Below are 25,252 nucleotides of genomic sequence, written 5' to 3'. Positions count from 1 at the left end.
ACTACCCAATCTAGAATCTCAGAATATGGAGCATGGGAGAAAAGGCTATGAGCACAAGAGCCAGGTGTAAAAAGGAAGGAAAGTTGTTAACTCAGACCATCCTAGTAATGTAGGTTGAAGAAACAGAGCACAATAAAACCCATTTTCAAGATAAATATAAAGATAGCAGGAAGTTGTGGATGCATAAGAAAGAATATTGAGAAAGGGAGAAGTTGTGCATCTTTTCTTTTTGAAAGTTATAATGCTTAGTTTGGATTTAAGTAGATTTTCTATGGAGAATGTTCTAATAGTAATGTTTCAGATATTTGGATATATTTTTGGATTTAGAGTCACTGGGGATATTGAGGACTTGGCAGAATATGGGCTATCATAGTTATGTTTAAAGAATAGTTTCTGTAATGAATGTTCTGATTGCCTTTAACTATTCTTCTTTAGTTGGTACAGCATTTGCCTCGTCTTTATATGTGCCTTCAGTACCCCAGCACTGCAGTAAGACACATGGCTGCCCGTTGTGTTGGTGTCATGAGTAAAATAGCCACCATGGAAACAATGAATATTTTTTTGGAGAAGGTTCTTCCATGGCTGGGAGCAATTGATGACAATATCAAACAAGAGGGTGCAATTGAAGCACTTGCCTGTATCCTTTTTATTTTGACTATTCAGAAATTGTATATATTTTACTTCAAGGTGATTAAAATAAAATTGATTTATTCAAATATGTGAATAAATAAGATGCCTTGTTCCTTCCCAGAACCAACTTTTTTACATTTTATTTTGAACTATTTCTAGATTTTATAACAACTTTTGTTGAAAATGTTTATTTTATTATGAAAACTTTCACAGAAAATTTGAAGACTTTCTATTTTAAGACATTTACTTTTTTTTTAAAAGATTTATTTATTTATTTGAAAGTCAGAATTACACAGAGAGGAGAGGCAGAGAGAGAGAGAGGTCTTCCATCCGATGGTTCACTCCCCAAATGGCCGCAACGGCCAGAGCTGCACTGATCCAAAGCCAGGAGCCAGGAGCTTCTTCCAAGTCTCCCACATGGGTGCAGGGGCCTAAGGAGTTGGGCCATCCTCTACTGCTTTCCCAGGTCATAGCAGAGAGCTGGATCGGAAGCAGAGCAGCCAGGTCTCGAACTGGCACCCATATGGGATGCTGGTGCTTCAGGCCAGGGCATTAACCCGCTGTGCCACAGCACCGGCCCAGACATTTACATTCTTTAAAAATTTTATTTACTTGAAAGGCAGAACTCCCATCTGCTGATTAAGTCCCCAAATGCATGCAATGGGCTGGTGGCTGGACCTAGGAACCGGGATTATAATATAGGTCTCCTGTGTGGGTGGCAGGAACCCAATTACTTGAGCCATTGTTGCTGCCTCTCAGGGTCTACAGTAGCAGGAAGCTGGAGTCAAGCACTGGGAGTCAGATGCAGGAGTTCTGATAGGGGATGCTGGCATCTTAACCACTTATATAAATGCTTGCCCCAAGTCATCATCTTCAATTTATTTTATTTGAAAGGTAGAGAACAGAATGGGCACTCCCATCTGTTGGTTCACTATCCAAATACCCATGGTGACCAGGAATGGATGTACCCCAAGTCAGAAACCTGGAATTCAATCTGAGTCTTCCATGTGGGTGGCAGTGACCCAAGCACATAAGCGTTCTACTTCCCTCCAGGGTGCATATTAACTGGAAGCTGGAATCAAGCAGGGCCAGGATTCAAACCCAAGTATCCTAATATGAGATGTGGGCATCCCAAGTGGCAACACAGCTGCTGTGCCAAACATAGCTACCTTCAAGACAGCTTTATTGTTTTTTTAAGACTTATTTATTTGAAAATCAGAGTTATATAGAAAGAGGAAGAGATCTTCCATCCACTGGTTCACTCTCCAAATGGCCACAATGGCTGGGGCTGGGCCAGGCTAAAGCCAGGAGTCAAGAGTTTCTTCCAGGTCTCCCACATGGGTGCAGGGGCCCAAGTAGTTGGGCCGTCTTCCACTGCTTTCCCAGGCATATTAGCAGGGAGCTGGCTCAGATGTGGAACAGCCAGGACTTCCAAGCAGTGCCTATATGGGGTGCTGGCATCACAGGTAGTCGCTTTACCCTCCATGCCACAGTGCCAGCCTGAGATGCCTTTTTAATAGGCAGAATGGTTTTATGTACCTTAGCAACAATAGTAATTGATCTGTTTATTTGGTTTATAATCATTATTTTATTGATGATATTAATCATGTACTATTTAGGTAGTCTATTATAAATAGTATAGTCACAAAGTACTTTTTTAATTATAAAATGACAAGAATGTCTAGATAACAAATAGACAAGGGGTCTTTTAAGGGTATGGCAGTCACACTGACATTCTATTTTTTTTAAGATTCATTTATTTATTTTAAAGTCAGAATTAGAGAAAGAAAGGTCTTCCACTCCCCAGTTGGGCACAGCAGCCAAGATTAAGCCAGGCTGAAGTCAGGAGTCCATATCTGATGACACTACCGATGGCAGCTTAACCCATTGCGCCATAGTGCCGGCCCCACACTGATACTCTTGAAGTATCAGAGATATTTCTCCAAGCAAGAAAGATGGATGAAAATCAAACCAGTAGAAACTGGTTCAAAAAGCTGAAGATTACGGGAGGACTGTGCATAGTAGATCCACTAGAACCAGTTGGTGTTTGTTAAAAATCTGGTAGAGAGAAAAATTAGAGGGGGAAAAAAGAATCTGGTGGAAAATTTGGAATAAATTTTTGTGTGATAACGAGTTTCGCTATTTTATTTACTTTGTCTCACTTAAATTTTACGTTAGAATTCTAGAAGATTGTCCGAATCTTTCTGTCTTAAGAAATCTAATTTGTAAAACTTCCCTTCGGCCTTTTTCAGACAAAAAATACAGTTTCAGTCATGAGAAAGTTAGTTAATGTTTTCACAGAAACAACAGTGTGCAACTGCTATTATAATTGTATCACAGGCCTTAAGGGACAACCAGTGTATTCCTTTGTAATATAGAACTTAGAATATTGGTATATGTGTTTGTGAAAACATCTACCTCAAAATAATTTTGAAGTTTCCTTAATCACTTAACTCAGGTGTAATGGAGCAACTGGATGTTGGCATTGTTCCATATATTGTCCTTTTAGTTGTTCCTGTGTTGGGAAGAATGAGTGATCAGACAGACAGTGTAAGATTTATGGCCACACAGTGCTTTGCAACACTGATTAGACTCATGCCACTTGAGGTAAGTTGAAGATAATTGGTTTATTGATTTAATATTTTCTGTATTTATCCTTATTATTTCTAATCTTTTTAAAAGCAGAATGTCAAAAAAAGCAATATTTTGAAAATGTTATTACAAGCATTAAGATTTTTATGTTCTAGTAGTTCCTTTTTTCCTATTTAACCCAGTGAGGTTTTTTTATTATTATTTTTAAAGATTTATGTGGGGCTAGCACTGTGGCATAGTAGGTTAAGCCTCCACCTGCGGCACCAGCATCCCATATGGCCACCGGTTCAAGTCCAGGCTATTCTACTTCCAATCCAATTCCTTGCTACTGGCCTGGGAAAGCAGCTAAGGAGGGCTCAACTACTTGGGCACACACATGGAACAACTGGAAGAAGTTCCTGGTTCCTGGATTCAGAGCCATTTGGGGAATGAACCAATGGATGGAAGACCTCTTTGTCTCTTCCTCTGTCTGTAACCCTGCCTCTCAAATAAATAAATAAATCTTTAAAAAAAGAAAAAAAGATTTGTTTTATTTGAAAGGCAGAGATACAGAGAGAGAAGTAGAGACAGAGATCTTCCATCAGCTGATTCACTTTCCAAATGGCTGCAACTGCCAGGGCAAAGCCAGGAGCCAGGAACACCTGAGTATCCCACCTGTGTGCAGGGCTCAGCACTTAAGTCATCCTCTGCTGCTTTCAGCGCACAGTGTTTTAATATAAGTAAAACAAGAAATCAGATAGTAGTTCCTAAAACAATGATAATTAGTAGATACTGCTGTATAAATAAAATTGTTTCTGTATTTCCCTGGGCTGAATTTTAAATGAACAGTAAATTTGAAAGATAGTAATTACAACTGTGAAAAGGAAATGAAATCTCTATGAGAGCATGGAACAAGAAGACTTCAAGGCTAGTACTGGACCATTTTGGAGTGGACTCACAAGACAGAAATAGTATATTTAAGATTTATTTTATTTATTTGAAAGGCAGAGGTACACAGAAGGAGAGAGAAAGAGATCCTCCATTCGTTGTTCACTCCCCAAATGGCTGTATTGGCCAGGGTTGGGCCATGCTGGAGCCGGGAGCTTCCTCCAGGTCTCCCACATGGGTGCAAAGGCCCAAACACCTGAATCATCTGCTGATTACCCAGGTGCATTAGCAGGAAGCTGGATTGGAAGTAGAGTAGCCAGGATTCAAACCGGTGCCCATATGGGATGCTGGCATAGCAGCTGGCAGCTTCAACCCCTGCACCACAGTGTTGGCCCCCAGGATACATTTTCAAGAGTATTTATTACAACATTACTCATAATAGTCTAAAATTGGAATTCATCCACATATTCTTGAACAATAGAGTAGATATGTAAATCGTGGGGTCTTATTTTGCAGCAAAAACATTCTATAGATATATAAAGCGATATTAGTGAATCCTTAACATTCAGTTCTATTTTTCTGAAGTTCTAAAACCAGTAAAAGAAACTAGGATGCATACCTAGATGATAAAGGTATTTTTAAAAAGTAAGAAATTACTGTAAAAGTTAATCATAGGATTACCTCTTTGGGGGGTGCAATTATTTCTTTAAGAAAGCAGAAGAGGTTATGATTAGGTATATAGGATTAGGCATATAGGATCTTCTAGGATGATGTTGTGGCTCCTTTTTTTTCTTTTTTCTCCAGTAGTCATGTGGGTGTTTCACAATCTGTTACACCATATGTTAATTGTATATTTGCTTTAGTAAAACCTAACAATGATTTGATATATCTGAACATGAAAAATGTGAATAAGTAGCTTTAATACCTACTCAAAAATCATTTTAGGCAGGCATTCCAGACCCTCCAAACATGTCAGAAGAGTTAATCCAGTTGAAAGCCAAAGAGCGACACTTTTTGGAGCAATTATTAGATGGGAAAAAATTAGAAAATTATAAAATTCCAGTCCCAATTAATGCTGAACTCAGAAAATATCAGCAGGTAAGTTTTATGCTTATTTTGTAAATATGAATAGAGACTTTGTCTTTCAAATGTACTTTGAAAAGTTTTAAAAATTGATTTAGTAAAATCTGTTTAGAGTCTTATGCGCATTTATTTCTTTTTTGCTAATATAAAGATTTTTTGGGAAGCTGGTATTGTGGCACACTGGGTTAAGCCACCACTTGCCACAGCAGCAGCCCATACCAGAATGCTGGTTCAAGTCCCAGCTGCTTCATTTTCAATTCAGCTTCTTGTTAATGTACCTGATAAACCAAATAGGAGACAAGAATGGAATTCCTGGCTCCTGGCTTCAGCCTGGTCCACACCTCGCTATTGCAGCCATCTGGGGAGTGAACCAGTAAATGGAAGATCTCTCTGTCTTCCTCTTCCTCTCATTCCCTCTTTCCCCTGCCCCTCTGTTGCTTTCCCTTTTGGATGAATGAATAAATAAATGTTTTTTCTGATTTTTAGGTTTTTGTCTATATAAGCTTTTTTAAAAGATTTATTTATTTATTTATGTGAAAGAGTTACAAGAAAGAAAGGCCATCCACTGTTCACTCCATAAATGGCTACAACTGCTCAGATCTGGGGCAGGCAGAAGCCAGGAGCCAGGAATTTCATCCTGGTCTCTCACACTGGTGGCATAGACCCGGTTATATGGGCCATCTTCCATTCCCTTCCCAAGTACATTAGCAGAAAGCTGGATTGTAAGTGGAACAGCCATGACTCAAACTGGCATTCTGATATGGGATGTCAGTATCGCATAGCCCTCTGTGCTTCCATCCTGGCTCCTATGTGAATGTTTTTTTATTTTTAAAAAATTTATTTTCTGTGATCTGTTCACATTTATAATTCTCCTTTCTACCCTTCAACCTTGCAGGATGGTGTGAACTGGTTAGCATTTCTTAATAAGTATAAGCTTCATGGAATTCTGTGTGATGACATGGGTTTAGGAAAAACTTTACAGTCCATCTGCATTCTAGCAGGAGATCATTGTCACAGGTAAGTTAAAATGTTATTTTTAGAATTAGATTTCTAAAGTCTAATAAAAGGTAAGCAAACTGGTTAACTTACTATGTTTTCTGTTGTAAAGGGCCCAGGAATATGCAAGATCAAAATTAGCAGAATGTATGCCACTTCCTTCCCTGGTGGTTTGTCCACCAACATTAACAGGTCATTGGGTGGATGAAGTAGGTAAATTTTGCTCCAGAGAATATCTGAATCCATTGCATTATACAGGCCCTCCCACGGAAAGAATAAGGTAAGCACCATACAACAAAAAATGTCTAATCTTTAAGTAGTTTGGAAGAATAAAATTTATTAAGAAGTACTTCTAGTTAGTTCTTTTGGTTACAAGACATAGAAAATTGACTCAACTTAAGAAGGTAAGTGTACTTTGAGAAGATACATGTTATTGAGGCTCATCAAAATTCAGGTGTGTTAGCATTGTACATTTGAGCTTTCTAAGTGTTGAAGTGGGTAACTGTCAAGAACCAAACTCAATTATAATCCCCTGTTTGAAATCTTGTGACTACAGTGTCTCTTTGGTGCTGCAGTTATATTTTCCATATTCCACCTGCTTCCCTAAGAGTTTCCTTTTGCCTTGCTCCTTCTTTATTCCCTCTCTTCCAAGATGCTCTTGGGTCACACTGGCAGTACTAGAGTTCTTTTATTTATTTATTTATTTTTATTTGACAGATAGTTAGACAGTGAGAGAGAGAGAAAGGTCTTCCTTCCGTTGGTTCAGCCCCCAAATGGTCGCCACGGCCGGTCCTGCGCTGACCCGAAGCCAGGAGCCAGGTGTTTCTTCCTGGTCTCCCATGCGGATGCAGGGGCCCAAACACTTGGGCCATCCTCCACTGCCCTCCTGGGCCACAGCAGAGAGCTGGACTGGAAGAGGAGCAACTGGGGCTAGAACCCAGTGCCCATATGGGATGCTGGCGCCGCAGGCAGAGGATTAACCTAGTGAGCCACGGTGCCGGCCCTTAGAGTTCTTTTATCTTTGTTCCATTCCTGTTAAACACCAAATCTCTTATTTCCTAACTATAAATTTTGAAGGGTAGAGTCTCATTTATTTCAGTTCATCTTTGATTTACTTTTTTTTTTCTTTTTAAAAAGCAGAACCTGGATTTTAAGAAGTTATTTGTTTATGTGAATGTTTATATCAGAGTTTGACAGAGACCTCTCATCTGCCAGTTTGCCCCTCAACTGCCCACAATAGCTGGGGTTGGGGGCGGGCCAAACCCGAGAACTCAATCTGGGTCTCCCCATGAGAGTATAAGAGATCTAGGCACTTGAAGGATACCTTGACTTGCTGCCTCATGAGGTTGCACATTAGCAGGGAGCTAGAATTGGGAGGGGAGCCAGGACTTGACAAGCCCTTGCACTCTGATAGGGGATGCAACATCTTACCTATCACTTACTGTTATAGTGATAGGTTGCAGATTAATCTTTATATTTGCTATTCTTCTATATTAAGAATCACTATGGGGCTGGCGCCGTGCACACATGTGTGCTTGTTCTCTGTTACTCTGGCTTTAAAATTAATAAAAAGAAATAAACTTTAGAAAAGCTGTGTATTCTCACAACCACAATTCTGAACTGTACTTTTGTTCAAATTTGAAGATACAGAATCTAAGGTATGAGGGCTGGAATCCAAAGGCACTTAACTAAATTAAGTGCAGGGCAGAGTTTGGGATACAGGCAGCTAATAAAAATTTGCACTCGTAAGCAATTTACTGTAGTGTCTCTTTGTAGAAATTCAGTTCAATGTAGCTTAAGCAAACAGGAAGTTAATTTACTAACTTGAGAATTTTAGGGCTGGGCTCTTGATTCAGCACATCTAGATTACTCTCATCTGCTTTTGGATTACTCTTTATTTGCTCTTCCTCCCCATACATTGTAACTTACTGGTCTCTCCTGGATTTCAGTCTGTGGTTTGTGGATAAGATGACCATAGGCAATCCTACATTCCCCCGGTTCCCCCATCATGATTCTATGAATACAAGAAATGACTAGCTGCCTTTGTTTAGGACATACCTTCAAACCAGTCTCTGTGCTTAGGGGATAAAATACTGTAACTGGCTCTATCTGATTCAAATGTTTCATTGTTACTGAAGATTATGGGGACCTGAGATTGATAGCCACTGAGTTTGGTGCCCCCATGAAAGAGATGCCAGCACATGAAATTTAAGTGTCTACCACATTTTGAATCAAGTGCTGAACTCTTTTCTAATCAGACTGAAAAGGGGCAACATGGCCAAGTCATAGGAAGAGCAAACTTCACATGACAGGCTCATGTGTATAGTAAGCAGAAGGGAGTGTGGTCTTTAGTGGGCATGTTGAAGAACCTGACATGATGTTAGCTATGGTTCTGCCTTGGAAATTGTGTTAAAAATTTTTCAGAGTCCCTGTTTCCTAATTTAATTTAATTTTTAAAAATATAGGTTACAGCATCAAGTAAAAAGGCACAATCTGATAGTGGCTTCATATGATGTTGTAAGGAATGACATAGATTTCTTTAGGTAAGAACTGAAATTTTTTACTTTAGAAAAATTTTATATCAAATTGGAAGACCCTTTGTTTTCCTGCTTCAAAGAGTCTTTTTGTATAGTTCCTGACATAAGGTAAAAAATGCTAAATTTTCTCTTTATTCTTCCCTAGAAATATTAAATTTAACTACTGTATTCTTGATGAAGGTCATGTCATCAAAAATGGAAAAACAAAGTTATCAAAAGCAGTTAAACAACTGACTGCTAATTACAGGATTATTCTTTCTGGAACACCAATTCAGGTAATTAGTTATTATTTTTCCTGTTTTTACAAAGATATTTGCCAGGTGACAGGTAGGTTTGCCATATGGCAGTTAATTAGTGAAAGGTTTTTTTGTTTTTGTTTTTTATTTGTTTATAGGGATAATTTTTCTGTAATTATATTGCTTTCATAGTGGTTCATTTGGTATATAGCAGTATCTGAATAAACCAGGTTTAAAGGTCATTTTTAAAATTTAATTTTATGCTCTGTAGGTTGAAATCTTATGCCCAAAATATGAAAGATACATCAGATAGTACTCGACACTGACCTTTCTTCTTTCTATAGTATTATGCCACAATCTGATTTAGCATTGAAAAGCTTGAACTGATTCAGTGGTGAATCATCGTATGGTACAAGTGTGCATAGCTGTCAAGAGCCAATTGAAGGGAAGTGATTGCAGAAGTTTATCTTAAGGGAAAAAAAAAAAAAGATGGGTGGGTATGCAGAAGTTTTCACATACTGTTGAGTCTTGTCCTCCAGAGAATGGGTTGGAAATTTTCACACCTAGCATGGATTGTCTACTCTGATGGGAAGATACCCTTGATGGTTCTCCAGTTAGTGGGAGGGAAAACACCAAGTAACTGCTAAGATTCTTCCATATTCTAAAAGTTAATGGTTCTTTGTGTGTTTATTATCTTTTAAATTTATTTTTGGTGGTGGATTTATTGTTTTAAGCATTAAGAGTTTGAAGTTTTGTTTTTTAAGTACGTTTAAAAGAGGAAAAAAACAGACTTTTTAGGCTTGAAGTACTGAGATTTGTTTTGCTTTAAAGTTATTTCTATGGTGGTGCAGGCTTTGTAGCACACAGCAAGTTAAGCCACAGCTTGGGACACATGTATTCTTTATTGTAATGCCTGGTTTGATTCCCCACTACTCTGTTTCTGATGCAGCTTCCTGCTAGTGTGCCTGGGAAGCAGAACCCCTTCCTCTCCCCCACCCCCAACATGTCACTCTGCCTTTCAAATAAGTCAGTCTTTTGTAAAACATTATATAGTGGAAACAGTAATTTTAAATAGAAGACCAGCTTTTATTTGGATGGGATGTTTTAGGGGCTTTGTTTGCAATAAAGGCCCTTTTTCTTTTTTTTCCTTTTCTACCTGAATGATTTAGGTCTGAAGCTATAAAGGTGGGTTTCTGCAGTGCAGAGTCAGGGATAGAGGCAGAGTTGGATTAGAAGAGTGTCCATACAGGAGGGCAGCCCAGTACAGTGACTCAAAGCCTGAAGAGGGTGAGGAGGGCTTCTAGAAGAGAGGGGGTGAAAGAATACCTTAGGATACACATATATTGAGAAAGCATCCAAAAGGAGAAAGTGCTGAATTCCTTTTTTTCTTCATGAATCTTCAACAGAATAGGAAATAACTCATTTTTTTGTGACCCATAAGTGCTAGGTAGATCTGTCTTACTAACTAAACTCCTGCAGGTTTTCTTTTGATGAGATGATGAGGCCAGCCAAATTCCTTAAATCTTGCTGTAAATTTGAGTATCAACAATATATTAAAAGAGTCAGAAACTTACGCATCTTTCTGCACTTCTATTTACTACTTCATAGATACCAGCAGTAGAAAATAAACACTTTGGACCAAGGCCTATTCTGGTGGAGGACACTAGAGGATTTTCCCAATAACTAGAGGATACAATGTTTTCTCCAAGGATACTGATCTGAATTTTACAAAATAAGAGACTTATGCCATATACCTAAAAATGTGATAATCTCTCATCTCTGTCATTATAATGGGCTTTCATAATTTCAAGTTTATTAAGTGTTAAGGAAATAATCTCTGCAAAAAAAGATAATTGGTGTTCCTTTTTTATATTCAGAACAATGTTTTGGAGCTGTGGTCATTATTTGATTTCCTCATGCCAGGATTTTTGGGTACTGAACGCCAGTTTGCTGCTCGATATGGTAAACCTATATTAGCAAGTAGGGATGCTCGAAGCTCCAGTCGAGAACAAGAAGCAGGTATGAAAGAGTTATAATTATAAACCCTTTTATGCAAGTTGGATATAATTTATTTCTAGCTTTTCTGAATCCATAATGCGCTTTAACTATAAACAGGTGTTCTTGCAATGGATGCACTGCACCGGCAAGTACTACCATTTCTTTTAAGAAGAATGAAAGAAGATGTTTTACAAGATCTTCCACCTAAAATTATTCAAGACTATTATTGCACTCTCAGTCCTCTCCAGGTTAGAATTCTGGTGATTATGGTTGTTTGTGGTATGTTTACTAGCACAGTGTTTTTGTGTAAGTTTTATGTAGTAATGTAGTTTCTACTTCCATATACTTTATGGAGTATTATCTCAAACAGATGTAGATGAGGCCTAAATAAATTTGTTTGGCTCTATGGCTATGAGTTTAGATGTGTGCATTTTGAATATGACATTAAGACAAAATTCAGTATCATAATTTGCTTTCTTATGCATCTAGTTAATTTAAAAATTTGCAAGGTGGGTCTACCAGCTGCAGCTCTAGCATCCCATATGGGAACCAGTTTGAGTTCTGGCTGCTCCACTTCTGATCCTAGGAAAGCAGTGGAAGATGGCCCAAGTGCTTGGGCCTCTGCTCCCGTGTGGGAGACCCAGAAAGAAGCTCCTGGCTTCAGATCAGCCCAGCTCCAACTGTTGTGGCCATTTGGGGAGTGAACCAGCAGATGAAAGATTTCTCTCTGTCTTTCTGTCCTTGAAACTCTTTCCAAAAGAAAAAACTTTAAGAAAAAGGTTGCAAGGTTAAATTGATGAGAAATATACCCCTCTTTCTCCATGGGGAATCCATTCAAGACCCCTAGTGAGTGAGATTGAGGTTGTGGATAGTACTGAACCCCTGTGTTTTGTTCTTAACATAAATGTTAGCGACCTAAATATGATTTTTTTTTCCTTTTTGAGAACTTTCACCTTTTCACTTAAAGGAAGCACTTATGATATGTGGGGTTTTGTTTTTGTTTTTATTTTTGGCATTTCCAAATTGCCAGTATCACTACCTTTGTGTGTTTAGGTCATTGTAAAATAAAGAGTGACATGAACACAAGCACCATGATGCAACAATAGCCAACCTGATAACCAACACAGCTGCCAAGTGACAAATGAACAGATAGTATACACATCCCAGGAGGGATGGAGCAGGATAGCAGGGAAGTTCATCACACCACTCAGAATTGTACACAATTTAAAATTTAATAGTTTATTTCTGGAATTCTTCACTTAATATTTTTTGATCATGTGTAAATGAAGTCATGGGAAGTGAAACTAAGGATAAGAGGGGGGAGTACTGTAAGCCTGTGTTTATTAAGGCCAAATGTTTACCTGTGGATGTTATCCTCACAACAGCATTATAGGTATTGTTCATCTTCACTTTTGCAAATAAGAAAGCAGAACTCCGAAAATTTAAGTATGCTGCCCATAGTCATAGAGCTAAAAAATAGATGAGGGCAGAGTTTCAGACCATGGTCTGTGGGACTTCATCCCTTTTGAAGTACTGTGTTGCCTCTATCCATTCAAAATAAATGTTGCCCTCTGTACAGTTCTGCTTTTGTACATAGAGACTGCTATTAAAGAAATTTATTGTTGAGTCTTCGCTTGTACTTAATTTTTAACAATGTAAGTGGAAACTAGTGCTTAGTAAGATATGGCCTCTAAGAATTTTTTGGCTTTTTTTTTTTAAGATATATTTATTTGAAAGGCAGAATTACAGAGAGGCAGAGAGAGAGGTTTTCCATCCACTAGTTCATTTCCCAAGTGGCCACAACAGTTGGAGCTGTGCTGATCCAAAGCCAGGAGCCCGGCCAGGTTTCCTGTTCAAGTGCAGGGAGCCAAAAACACTTGGGCCATCTTCCACTGCTTTCCCAGGCCATAGCAGAGAGCTGGATTGGAAGTGGAGCAGCCAGGACTTGAACCGGTGCCCATATGGGATGTTAGCACTGCAGACAGCAGTTTTACCCGCCGTGCCACAGTACCATTCCCTCTGAATGTTTATGTGATAGGCCAGTGTGCATCAATCTATTTGAACAGTAGGAATTGATTCAATATAGTCATATGAGTAAAAGATATACAGACATACCCAGAAATTTGCATATCTCATCCTTCAATGTATAGTTAACATGAGAGCCAGTATTGATCTATTCAACTTGGATTTAGTGGGCATTTTACTAGTCTGGAGGCTGAGAGCTCTGTGATTCTTCTATAATATCCATCTCATCTCTCTGGCTTCCTGTTGATTTGCTAAAATTGGGTTAATATTTCTTGAAAAGCACATTAAAGGGAGAATATAATAGAGAGTTTTTAAAGTAGTTATAGTAAAGAAAAGATGCCATATGAGAAATATGTATGGTGATGACCTGGAGTAACACATGCAAATATTTGAAAGAAGGGAGCCCCAGATGGTTGTAACATTCATTCATTTTTATTCTCTGACTGTTCTTTAGTTCTGTAAATTTTCTCTGCACTTAACATTATTTCAGCATGTACAGGGCAGAAACCCAGACCCCAAAGTAATGTTTCAAATGTGATCAATTTCAGTTTTTAGTCTAGCAGTAAAAATCTTCTAAAAATTTGTCTCTTGGAACATATTTAAAGGGTCTTGACTATGTCACTCCAAATAAGGAATATTGTTCTCATTTACATGTAAGGATTTAGGTTCTTTTTATTGGTAACATGTTTTTGTTAACAATGAAGGAACAAAGGACTGTTTGGCTAGTATTTTAATATTTTAGCAGCCAAACTTTTCTTTTTTTTTTTTTTTTTTGACAGGCAGAGTGGACAGTGAGAGAGAGAGACAGAGAGGAAGGTCTTCCTTTTGCCGTTGGTTCACCCTCCAATGGCTGGCACACTGCGACCAGTGCACTGCGCTGATCTGAAGGCAGGAGCCAGGTGCTTCTCCTGGTCTCCCATGGGGTGCAGGGTCCAAGCACTTGGGCCATCCTCCACTGCCTTCCCGGGCCATAGCAGAGAGCTGGCCTGGAAGAGGGGCAACCGGGACAGAATCCAGTGCCCCGACCGGGACTAGAACCCGGTGTGCCGGCGCCGCAAGGTGGAGGATTAGCCTATTGAGACATGGTGCTGGCCAAACATCATTTTTAATACTTGTTTTCTAAATGAAATGTTAGAGGAACTTACCAAAGGGGGATGGATAAGCTATAACATTAGTAGTGATTTACACATATCATATCATATATCAATATCATTTCTTTTCATTAATAATGGCTGTTTTGAATTACTACTCCTACTAGCCTTTCCTAGTGATTTATTTTGGACAAGTGAAAACACACTGACTACATTCATGGGGATGATTTTACAGGTTCAGCTCTATGAAGATTTTGCAAAGTCTCGTGCCAAGTGTGATGTTGATGAAACGGTTTCTTCAGTTACACTTTCTGAAGAAACTGAAAAACCAAAGCTTAAAGCTACAGGCCATGTATTCCAGGTATGCACTATAATCTACTTATTCAGTGTTGAACGTTCTTCACTGGGGCCATTTGTATATAGAAGATGGTACTGTTTTAATTTTTTTAATACTGTAGGTTAAATAATACGATATAATATACATTAAATAGGTTAAAGTACCTATTTAATATTAACAATTATAAATTATACTTTATATTAAAATTAAGTATACAAAATGTATATTATATGAAAACATTCTTAGAGAATCTTTTATTTTCCATTTAAAAACTATTTGGGCAATTACCTTATGCTATTAATTTTTCTAAACTGCAGAATTTATTAAAGCAGTAGACAGAACAGACTCCTTCCCTTGTAGAGATGAAAAAAAAAAAAGTAAAATACATATTTGCAAGAGAAAATAAAGCAGGAAATGGGGTAATACAGTATATTAATCTACAGTAGGCTGTGGTTTTTATTTATTTTTAAAGATTTATATTTGCAAGACAAAGTTACAGACAGAAGAAGAGACAGAGTGAGCTCTTCCGTTTGCTGGTTCGCTCCCCAAATAGCTACAATAGCTGGAGCTGGGCTGATTTGAAGCCAGGAGCCAAGAACTTCTTCCAGGTCTCCCATGTGTGTGCAGGGGCCCAAGCACTTGGGCCATCATTAGCTGCCTTCCCAGGCTATTAGCAGGGAGCTGGATTGGAAGTAGAGCAGCTGGGACTTGAACCGGAGCCCATATGGGATGCTGACACCACAGGCAGAGGCTTCGCCTACTACGCCACAGTGCCAGCCCTAAAACTGTGGTTTTTAAATGGAGGGGTCAGGGACCACATCACTGAGAAGGTGACATTTGACTGAAGATTTAGGCATACAGACATGAAGGGGGAAGTGATTCAAGGAAGAAGATAGAAAAAGTACAGGAGTCCTAAAATGGGTCATGCCTCATATGGTCAAGCAAATAGCAAATGAAAAACAAATGGCAAGTGTCAGTTCACCTTTTTTTTCCCCCTCCTGAAGTATTTAACCATAGAAATCTTCCCACCAATAAATTGAATACTGTAGCATTTTTAAAGATAGGAAAGGGAAAAAAGCTAGTTGTGAGAGACCACAAAGGGTACTGTTTCTCAAACACAACCACATGAAACAATCCCCTAGACTCTGCTCTTCCTGTACCAAATGCACTGATTTAGATGGGACAGGTTTGCAGTAAACATTTACACCCATTGAAATTTAAGAAATTCTTCTTTAAGGAGATGATGCCTGTTTCTAGAAGCATCTCTCTGTGTATTATGAGGCACTTTGTGGGAAGAGTTTTAAAGGAGCTGGTGAATATGGCATACTTTTTGTTAGGAGAAGCTCATTGTTAAGTGGGAGAGACAAACAGTGCAGTTTACACAGAATATAAATGCACAGGGTGTCTGAAAAAGTTTATGGAAAATGGGATTAAAAGATAGTTTATCTTTGTGCAAAAATTTTGAAGTCCATGTATATGAGGAGCCTTCAGAAAGTTAATGAAAATATGTATTATGAAAAGTTTCCAGGCCGGCGCCGTGGCTCACTGGGCTAATCCTCTGCCTTGCAGCGCCGGCACACCGGGTTCTAGTCCCGGTCAGGGCGCCGGATTCTGTCCCGGTTGCCCCTCTTCCAGGCCAGCTCTCTGCTGTGGCCAGGGAGTGCAGTGGAGGATGGCCCAAGTGCTTGGGCCCTGCACCCCATGGGAGACCAGGAGAAGCACCTGGCTCCTGCCTTCAGATCAGCGCGGTGCGCTGGCCGTGGTGGCCATTGGAGGGTGAACCGATGGCAAAAGGAAGACCTTTCTCTCTGTCTCTCTCTCTCTCACTGTCCACTCTGCCTGTCAAAAAATAAATAAATAAATAAATAAATAAATAAATAAATTTTAAAAAATTCTAAAAAAAAGAAAAGTTTCCACAAGGATTTCAAGGTTTTTTTTTTGGGGGGGGGGGGGGTGGGCATCAAAATAAACTACCTGGGGCGCAGAGCATTGTCATGCAGTGAGTTAAGCCACAGCTTAGGATGTCCATGTCCCATATCCCATATGTTGGAGTCCCAGATCCTCTGCCTCTGATCCAGCTCCCTGCTAATGTCCTTGGGAAGCAGCAAATGATGGATCAGGTACTTGGGTTCCTGCCTGGGAGACCCAGATGCAGTTCATGGCTTTCAAGTAAATCTTAAAAAAAAAAAATTATTAAAAAAATGAAGAAAGGTGGAGTGACAGCTTTCTGTTGTAGCCATGTGGGGTGTGAATCAGTAAATGGGAGATCTTTGTGTCACTCTACCTTTTTTTTTTTTTTTTTATAATTTTTTTTAAGATTTATTTACTTGAAAGGCAGAGGGAAAGACAAAGATTTTCTGTCTGCTGGTTCACTCCCCAGTGGCCACAACCACAATGGCTTGGCCAGCTGAAAGCAGGAGCCAGGAACTTCTTGCAGGTCTCCCACATGGGTGGCAGGGCCCAAGCTCCTGGGCCATCTTCCACTGCCTTCCTAGGCATATTAGGAGGAGCTGGACTGGAAGTGGAGCAGCCAGGACACAAGCCAGTGCCATATGGGATGCTGGTGCCACAGGCTGCAACCTCAACTTTGCCTTTTAAGTAAATAAAAATAAATATATCTATATAAATAAATACTTAGTACAGTTTTCCATGAACTTTTTGAGGTATATTCATGTATAAGTTACCCAGGCATCATAGCTGAGACATTTGAACTGGTTTTTGAACAATGATTAGGAATTGGCTGAGGGAGAAAGGCATTCTAGATACATGTAATAGCTAGGAAAAGATAGAGATACAAACATTTCTAGTAGATGAAATTAACTTGTGTGTACTTTTTTTCCCTTTTAAAGGCATTGCAGTACCTGCGTAAATTGTGCAACCATCCAGCATTAGTCTTAACATCTCAACATCCAGAGTTCAAGAGCACTACTGAAAAGCTGGCAGTTCAGAATTCTTCTCTTCATGATATTCAACATGCTCCTAAACTCTCAGCTTTGAAACAAGTACGTATGTTTTTTAAGTGTTAAGTGTGTGTACCTAATGTGTAAGAGTAGGTAATTTGGCATATCCCTAAAAACCAGTGTTTACCATATATTTTATTTTTGATTTGTTAAAAAAATTTTTAAGTATGTATTTATTTGAAAATACAGAGAGGAAGAGATTGAGAGATTTGTTGTCTGATTCACTCAACAAATAGCTGCAACAGCCAGGACCTTCCTCTGGGTCTCCCACATGGGTGCAGGGGCCCAAGCACTTGGGCCATCTTCCTCTGCTTTCCCGGTTGCATGAGTAGGGAGCTGGATCAAAAGTGGAGCAGCTTGGGGACTGGTGCTGTGGCATAGTGGGTAAAGCTGCCGCCTGCAGTGCCGGCATCCCATATGGGTACAGTTCAGGACGTAGCTGCCTCACTTCCAATACAGCTCCCTGCTAATATGCCTGGGAAAGCAGCAGAGGATGGCTCAAGGACTTGGGCCCTTGCACCCACATGGGAGACCCAGAAGACACTCTTAGAAGCTCCTGGCTTTGGATCAGCCCAACTCTGCCATTGCATCCATTTGGGGAGTGAACCAGTGGTAGGAAGACCTCTGTCTCTGTAGCTCTGCCTTTGAAAAAATTAATAATTTTTTTAAGTGAAGCAGCTAGAACTTGAACCTTTGTTCATTTGGGTCGCTGGCATGACAGGCAAAAGCCTAACCTACTGTACCATAAAGCTGGCTCCAGCTTGTTAAAACTTTTGATAAAGCTTTTTTAAAAATTGTGGTAAGACGAGCCCGACACTGTGTAATAGCAGATAAAGCTGTCACCTGCAGTGCCAGTATCCCCATATAGTTTGAGTCCCGGCTGCTCCATTTCTGATCCAGCTTCCTGCTAATGTGCCTGGGAAAGCAATGGAAGATGACCCAAGTCCTTGGGCCCCTGTACTCTTTAGCCTGGTCCAGCTCCGGCCACTGCAGTGATCATTTGCATTTTATATGCTGCGATTTCAAGAAGTTTGTGGAAACTGGAATTAAAAGATGAGTATAGAGGTGGGCAGCCCCTCCTGTTAGGACGCCAACCTCCCATATTCAGAGTGCCTGGTTTCATTGCCTACATACAGCTCCCTACTCTACCACGTACTAATACAGACCCAGTGATGGTTTGAGTAATTGGGTGCCTGCCACGAATGTGGGAGAGTTGAATTGAGTTTGTGTCTCCTAGCTTTGGTTCAGCCAGGGCTGAGTGCAGGCATTTAAAGAGTGAACAGTGAATAGGAGCACACTCATACATTGTCTTTCTCTGTCTCTGGTGATTAAATAAAAATTTTATTTTCATGCTAGAACTTTTGCAGTTGGTGTATAGTTTTTTTTCATAAATGCATTTTGTTTGAAGAACTATTTATTTGAAAGAGTTACAGAAAGAAAAGTCAGAATTCCATCTGCTGGTTCAATCCCCAAAAGGCTGCAATGGCCAGAGTTGGGCTGATCTGAAGCCAGGAGCTTTTTCTGGATCTCCCATGTGCGTGCAGGGCCCCAGGACTTGGGCCATCTTCTACTGCTTTCCTGGGCCATAGCAGAGCGTTCGATCAGAGTGGAGCAGCCGAGATTTGAGTTGGCATCCTGGTATCCATATGGGATGCCAGCACTGCAGGCAGCAGCTTTACCTGCTAGGCTACAGCACTAGCCCCATAATACGCATTTTTCACAAACTTGTTTGACCAAACTTTACTATAGGCTTGTCTACACAGTGTTTATTTTTTTCATGGTTGGTGCATTAGATAAAGCTAAAAGATACACTTACTCAAGGAACCAGCTAATTAGATCTGTTTTCAAATTAAAAAATACATTTCATTTTTTAAAATTTTATTTAATGAACATAAATTTCCAAAGTACAGCTTATGGATTACAATAGCTCCCCCCCTCCCCCATAACTACCCTCCCACCCACAACACTCCTCTCTCCCACCCCCCCTCTCCTCTTCCATTCACATCAAGATTAATTTTCAATCATCTTTATATGCAGATCAATTTAGCATATACTAAGTAAAGATTTCAACAGTTTGCACCCACACAGAAACACAAAGTGTAAAATACTATTTGAGTAGTAGTTATAGCATTAATTAAACACCTAAGAATAATTGTGTATTAATTACAGGGTTCAACCAATAGTTTTAAGTAGAACATAAAAAATACTAAAAGGGTATTCTTTTTTTGTTATATAGTCATTTTTTTTTAATAAATGTGAATTTACAAAGTGCAACTTTTGTCTTGTTGTGGCTTACCGCCCTCCCCCATCTCCCTCTCCCATCTCCCTCTCCCATCCCGCCCTTCATCGAGTTTTATTTTCAATTACCTTCATATACTGAAGATCAACTTAGTATATACTAAGCAAGGATTTCAACAGGCTGCACTCACACAACCGCTCAAGGTATAGGGTATTGTTCGAATAGTAGTGTTTTTAAGTTTCATAGTAAAACACATTAAAGACAGAGATCCTACGTGGGGAGCATGTACCCAGTGACTCCCATTGATTTAACAATTGGCACTCTTATTTATGACGTCAGCAATCACCCAAGACTCTTGCTATGAGCTGTCTAGGCTATGGAAGCCCCTTGAGTTCACCGACTCTGAACTCGTTTAGTCAAGGCCATATCACAGTGGAGGTTCCTTCCTCCCTTCAGAGAAAGGCGCCTCTCTCCTTGATGGCCTGTTCCTTCTGCTGGGGTCTTGTTCCAGGATCTTTCATTTAGATTGTTTTTTGCCACCGTGTCATGCCTTTCCATGCCTGTGAGACTCTCATGGACCTTTTAGCCAGATCGGAATGTCCCAAGGGTTGATTCTGAGGCAGGAGTGCTGTTTTGGGCGTTTGCCATTCTATGAGTCTGCTGTGTGTCCTGCTTCCCCCGCAGGATCATTCTCTCCCTTTTAATTCTATCCTTCATTATTTGCTTACACTGGTCTTATTTGTGAAATCTCTTTGACACATACCCTATCTTTTTGATCGGTTGTGTATTTATACTTATCCCTTTACCAAGTGCGCTGGCATTGGTACCTGCCTCCTTGGTAAGATTGAGTTGAAATCCCCTGGCACATTTCTAGTTCTACCATTGGAGGTAAGTCCGAGTGAGCATGTGCCAACCTATATATCTCCTCCCTCTCTTAAAAAATACATTTCATTTACATTTGAGTAATAATTGGCATTTTTTCTTTCTATAGTTTTTACCTAAACTGCTTTATTTATTTATTTTTTAAACAGGAAACAAAAGATACAGAGATCTTCCCAGATGCCCACAACATCCTGGGCTGGGCTGGGCTGGGCTAGGCTAGGCTGACCAAAGCCAGTAGCCCAGAACGGAACCCAAGTCTCCCATGATGGTAGTAATTACCCAGCTACTTTGAGCCTGTTAGCATTTGGGGACTGAACCAATGATTGGGAGAGCTCTCTCTCATCGATCTCCCTGCCTTTAAAATAAATAAGGGGAGAAAAGGCTCTAGAAACCATTTTATATGAGGAATCTTTAAATAAAATGTGGGGGTTATTTAGCCATTGCTGAAGTTAGGACAAGATAAAGTCGAAATGCTGTTTAGGAAGGCAACTGGCCTCTCAGATGCCCATAGTAGGTGGCTTGGTAACCGTTTTCTAGAATCTTAATTATCAACTTTTCAAGACCCTAAACTAGAGTCTCTCAGGGCAGACTCAGGTTAAAAGAAATTGGGAAATCAGGATTATCAGTTTGCCTTCCAGACAGGAATACGCATTCCCAAACAAACTCCGCATATCCACTAGTGCAGCTACTGGGCAAGGTTATGTTAGGGATATCAGTGAGTGCGGACTGAGAGAAAAAGTCTTAGGTGCGTTTTTTAGTCAGATCTTTAAAAAAATTTTATTTATTTATTTATTTATTTGAAAGAGTTACACAGAGGGAGGAGAGGCAGAGAGAGAGATCTTAGATCTGCTGGATCACTCCCCAGTTGGCCGCAACGGCAGGGACTGAGTCAATCCCGAGCCGGGAGCTTCTTCTGGGTCTCCCACATGGGTGCAGAGGCCCAAGTAGTTGGGCCGTCTTCTGCTTCCCCAGGCCATAGCAGAGAGCTGGATCGGAAGTGGAGCAGGTGGGACTCAAACTGTCACTCATATGGATGCTGGCACTGCAGGCAGAGGCTTTACCCGCTACACTACAGTGCCGGCCCCTATTCAGATATACTTAATACAGCTAGTTATCTTTCAGGTTTGTGATATTAGATAACCTCCTGAAATGGTGAACACAGTGCTTTAAGCCTGAGCACCTAACTGAAAGCTAGTTCCGGCCAGCGCCACGACTCACTTGGCTAATCCTCTGCCTGCGGTGCCGGCACCCTGGGTTCTAGTCCTGGTCGGGGCGCCGGATTCTGTCCCGGGTGCTCCTCTTCCAGTCCAGCTCTCTGCTGTGGCCTGGGAAGGCAGTGGAGGATGGCCCAAGTGCTTGGGCCCTGCACCCCATAGGAGACCAGGAGAAGCACCTGGCTCCTGGACTTGGATTGGTGCACTGCGCTGGCCACAGTGGCCATTTGGGGGCTGAACCAATGGAAGGAAGACTTTTCTCTCTGTCTCTCTTTCAATCACTAACTTTGCCTGTCAAAAAAAAAAAAAAAAAAACAAGCTAGTTCCACAAACTGCAGATCACATTCCCTAGTGCTAATCTGCTCTCCAGGTTTCAGCTATGACCTTTTCTTGCCACAGAAAGAACTACTTGTTAACAGGAAGAGTAGTTATCTGCTTTTATTAAACACCTGTGTAATGTTTTGTTTCCTCCCAAGTTGCTGCTGGACTGTGGTTTGGGAAATGGTGGCACTTCCGAGAGTGGCACAGAGTCTGTTGTGGCCCAGCATAGGATACTGATCTTCTGTCAGCTGAAAAGCATGCTTGACATTGTGGAACATGATCTTCTCAAGCCACACTTGCCCTCTGTAACGTACTTGAGATTAGATGGTAGCATACCCCCTGGTCAGAGGCATTCCATTGTTTCTCGGTAAGTGGCTTCTAAAACTATCATTATAAATCAGTCTGTAGTCAATACATTATTACTTACATGGCAGCTTGCCTCATGACAACTTTCATTGGCTAACTCTCTGCAAATGTGTTTCTTATGCAACTCAACCCAAATAAATCCCCCTTTAAATATAGAACTTTAGAAATACAATTGAATGGTTTATTTGCACGGTAAGTGAAAAAACATGACTACATTAGGAAAAGCACTCTGAAACGCTTTTGTTGCGGGGGAGGAGGGGTTATGGTGATAGGAAGCAAATGGCTTAAATCAAAGCTCCTTCCTGAACCTACCTCTGCTGAAAAGAAGTTGGAAGCTGGCTCATCTAGAAAGCAGGATCAATGAGTGCAGCTTCTTGAATATGGTCTTGCAAGTTCTGTTTTAAAAATCTCAGGGGTTGCCTTTTTTAAATGCAGATTTTTTGGTTCTCTCAAACCTGCTCACTTCAAGAGTGGGTATTTTTAATCAGCATCCCTAAGAGATTGTTAGGCATGATACAGTTAGAGACCCACAAGGGAGTTTGAGGGCAGACAGACCCATGTTTGATTCCTGAATAAGCATTGTTCTCATTCTCTCTGAAATAAGGTCTGTAATATGTTCACAAACACTGTTCTGATAAATAGCATAATGCATTAATAAAATATAAAGCTAATTGCTTGACTCATAGTAAGAATGTAATAAATGGTTGCTTGGTGAAGTTGCGGTTTTTTTCCTAGAAGCTACTAGGAACTTCCAGGGCTAGCACAATAGGCACAACCTTTAACACTCTTACATTGTACCTTCCCTAAAAAAATCTAGCTTGTTTCCCACTCTTCTGTTTTCATTCTTATGAAGGTTCATGTTTGGGTTTTGTCTTAGTTATAACTAGTGTTTAATTAATTTTGCAACTTAATCTTTACCTGATATTATCAAATGCAACTCACCTTGTCTTATTTGTTTGAAATTTCTGACAAGCTTTAGGATGCATTCTTTCTACTAAAGATGTTAGGTATATTAAAAGAGGATGTTTTCAACTCACTCACTTCAACTCAGAGATGTCTGTCATGGATTTTTTTTTTTTTTTTTTTTTTGACAGGCAGAGTGGATAGTGAGAGAGACAGAGAGAAAGGTCTTCCTTTTGCCGTTGGTTCACCCTCCAATGGCCGCTGCGGCCAGCGCATCTCGCTGATCCGAAGCCAGGAGCTTCTCCTGGTCTCCCATGCGGGTGCAGGGCCCAAGGACTTGGGCCATCCTCCACTGCACTCCCGGGCCATAGCAGAGAGCTGGTCTGGAAGAGGGGCAACCGGGATAGAATCCGGCGCCCCAACCGGGACTAGAACCTGGTGTGCCGGTGCTGCAAGGTGGAGGATTAGCCTGTTAAGCCACGGCGCCGGCCCTGTCATGGATTTTTAAAGTCATGTTTTCTTTTGTACTCTTATTAAATAGCTTATTTTATATAAGTCTTAGAAATTAACTGTCTGATTTTTTGATATCTATGTTTTTAGGTTCAACAATGATCCATCCATAGATGTTCTGTTACTTACAACTCATGTTGGTGGCCTGGGGCTTAACTTGACTGGTGCTGACACGGTGGTATTTGTGGAGCACGACTGGAATCCTATGCGAGATCTACAAGCCATGGACCGGGCACATCGCATTGGGCAGGTAAAAAGTCACCTGTTTTCAGGTGTTAACTTATGCACTGCCCAAAAAAGGAAGCCTAGGTTCAAACTCTTAGCCTGACCTTAACAATTGTTATGACCTTGGACAAGTCTTTCAACGACTTCTTCATGCATTAAATGAGATGCTTAGGCTAGGAAAACTTGGGTCATTGTCCATTCCTAGTAATTCTGTGGCTTTTGCAAACATTTTGAGCTCCTGGAACCAGACAAGATGGAAATCAAGTCTTGATTAGGTAGTAGAAAATAGACTAAGCCCCTTGATTTAGTGAACCTCAAAGCTTATCAGTTTGTGCTATAGTTGCTTAACTATTTTTCTCATTCAGAAACGTGTGGTTAACGTGTATCGACTGATAACCAGAGGAACACTGGAAGAAAAAATAATGGGTTTGCAGAAATTCAAGATGAACATAGCAAATACTGTTATTAGCCAAGAGAATTCTAGTTTGCAGAGTATGGGGACTGATCAACTTCTTGATTTGTTTACTCTTGATAAGGTAAGGAGTTAAAACAATTTTCTATTTAATAAGCTCACAGGCTTCCTGTGACTGCTAAGTGAAAGTATTAAAGGCAGCAACAAACGATACTCATTTTAATATTCATTAGATAACCCTTTGTAGGAATTTTTGGTGCCCAGATGAAAGTCTTCAGCATACCAGAGGATGTTTTGGTGGTTATCTCTAGTGTCTTGCCTCAGGCTGCTTTTTTTTCTGCTGAAGACAGCTTCTCACTGCAGTCAGACTCTTGGATGGGGGTTTCTAACGCTGCCTCCTGTTAATGTACCTTTTGATTTAGTTAATGTGTGTGCATGCAAACGTGTGTGTATATTTTTGAAGTAAACAATGTGAAATCCATGTATAGTTTAATAATAATATACATTTTCAGTAATCTTTCTCAAGACTGGAGAGAGAATGAGCACTAGCACTATGAGAAAACCCTTTTGAGCTCACGAATTTTGTAGTAACTTGAAGAGTTTAACTGTTGAATAAATACAGTGTTAGAAATAGGTGTGGTATTTTAAAGAAACAATTTCTGAAGTTAGTGATCTCTCATTTTATCTTTTTACAATTGTTTCTTAAGGATGGCAAAACAGAAAAAGCTGACACCTCTACTTCTGGAAGAGCAAGTATGAAGTCAATTCTTGAAAATCTGAGTGATCTTTGGGATCAGGAGCAATATGATTCAGAATACAGCCTGGAAA

General features: G+C 40.1%; 1 protein-coding gene across 2 annotated transcripts in view; it reads left to right on the top strand.

Moving 5' to 3' along the window:
• The window catches only part of BTAF1 (B-TFIID TATA-box binding protein associated factor 1), a 97,930-nt gene that overhangs the window by 70,450 nt on the left and 2,228 nt on the right, over window positions 1-25,252 (top strand). For both annotated transcript variants that reach the window (XM_062215060.1, XM_062215061.1), the window contains 15 exons: window positions 436-637; window positions 3,089-3,237; window positions 5,035-5,187; window positions 6,068-6,189; window positions 6,281-6,448; window positions 8,634-8,711; window positions 8,851-8,980; window positions 10,819-10,960; window positions 11,057-11,187; window positions 14,291-14,416; window positions 17,242-17,394; window positions 22,164-22,375; window positions 23,878-24,037; window positions 24,378-24,548; window positions 25,132-25,252. The exon at window positions 25,132-25,252 is cut by the window's right edge and continues 2,228 nt beyond it. In XM_062215060.1, coding sequence (XP_062071044.1) covers window positions 436-637; window positions 3,089-3,237; window positions 5,035-5,187; window positions 6,068-6,189; window positions 6,281-6,448; window positions 8,634-8,711; window positions 8,851-8,980; window positions 10,819-10,960; window positions 11,057-11,187; window positions 14,291-14,416; window positions 17,242-17,394; window positions 22,164-22,375; window positions 23,878-24,037; window positions 24,378-24,548; window positions 25,132-25,252 — 2,218 coding nt within the window. The remainder of the gene's footprint in view (window positions 1-435; window positions 638-3,088; window positions 3,238-5,034; window positions 5,188-6,067; window positions 6,190-6,280; window positions 6,449-8,633; window positions 8,712-8,850; window positions 8,981-10,818; window positions 10,961-11,056; window positions 11,188-14,290; window positions 14,417-17,241; window positions 17,395-22,163; window positions 22,376-23,877; window positions 24,038-24,377; window positions 24,549-25,131) is intronic.

This window comes from Lepus europaeus, chromosome 17, assembly GCF_033115175.1.
Source record: "Lepus europaeus isolate LE1 chromosome 17, mLepTim1.pri, whole genome shotgun sequence".
Taxonomy (NCBI): Eukaryota; Metazoa; Chordata; class Mammalia; order Lagomorpha; family Leporidae; genus Lepus; species Lepus europaeus.
Note: the sequence above shows the minus strand (reverse complement) of the source record. Positions and strands in the feature narration are given on the sequence as shown.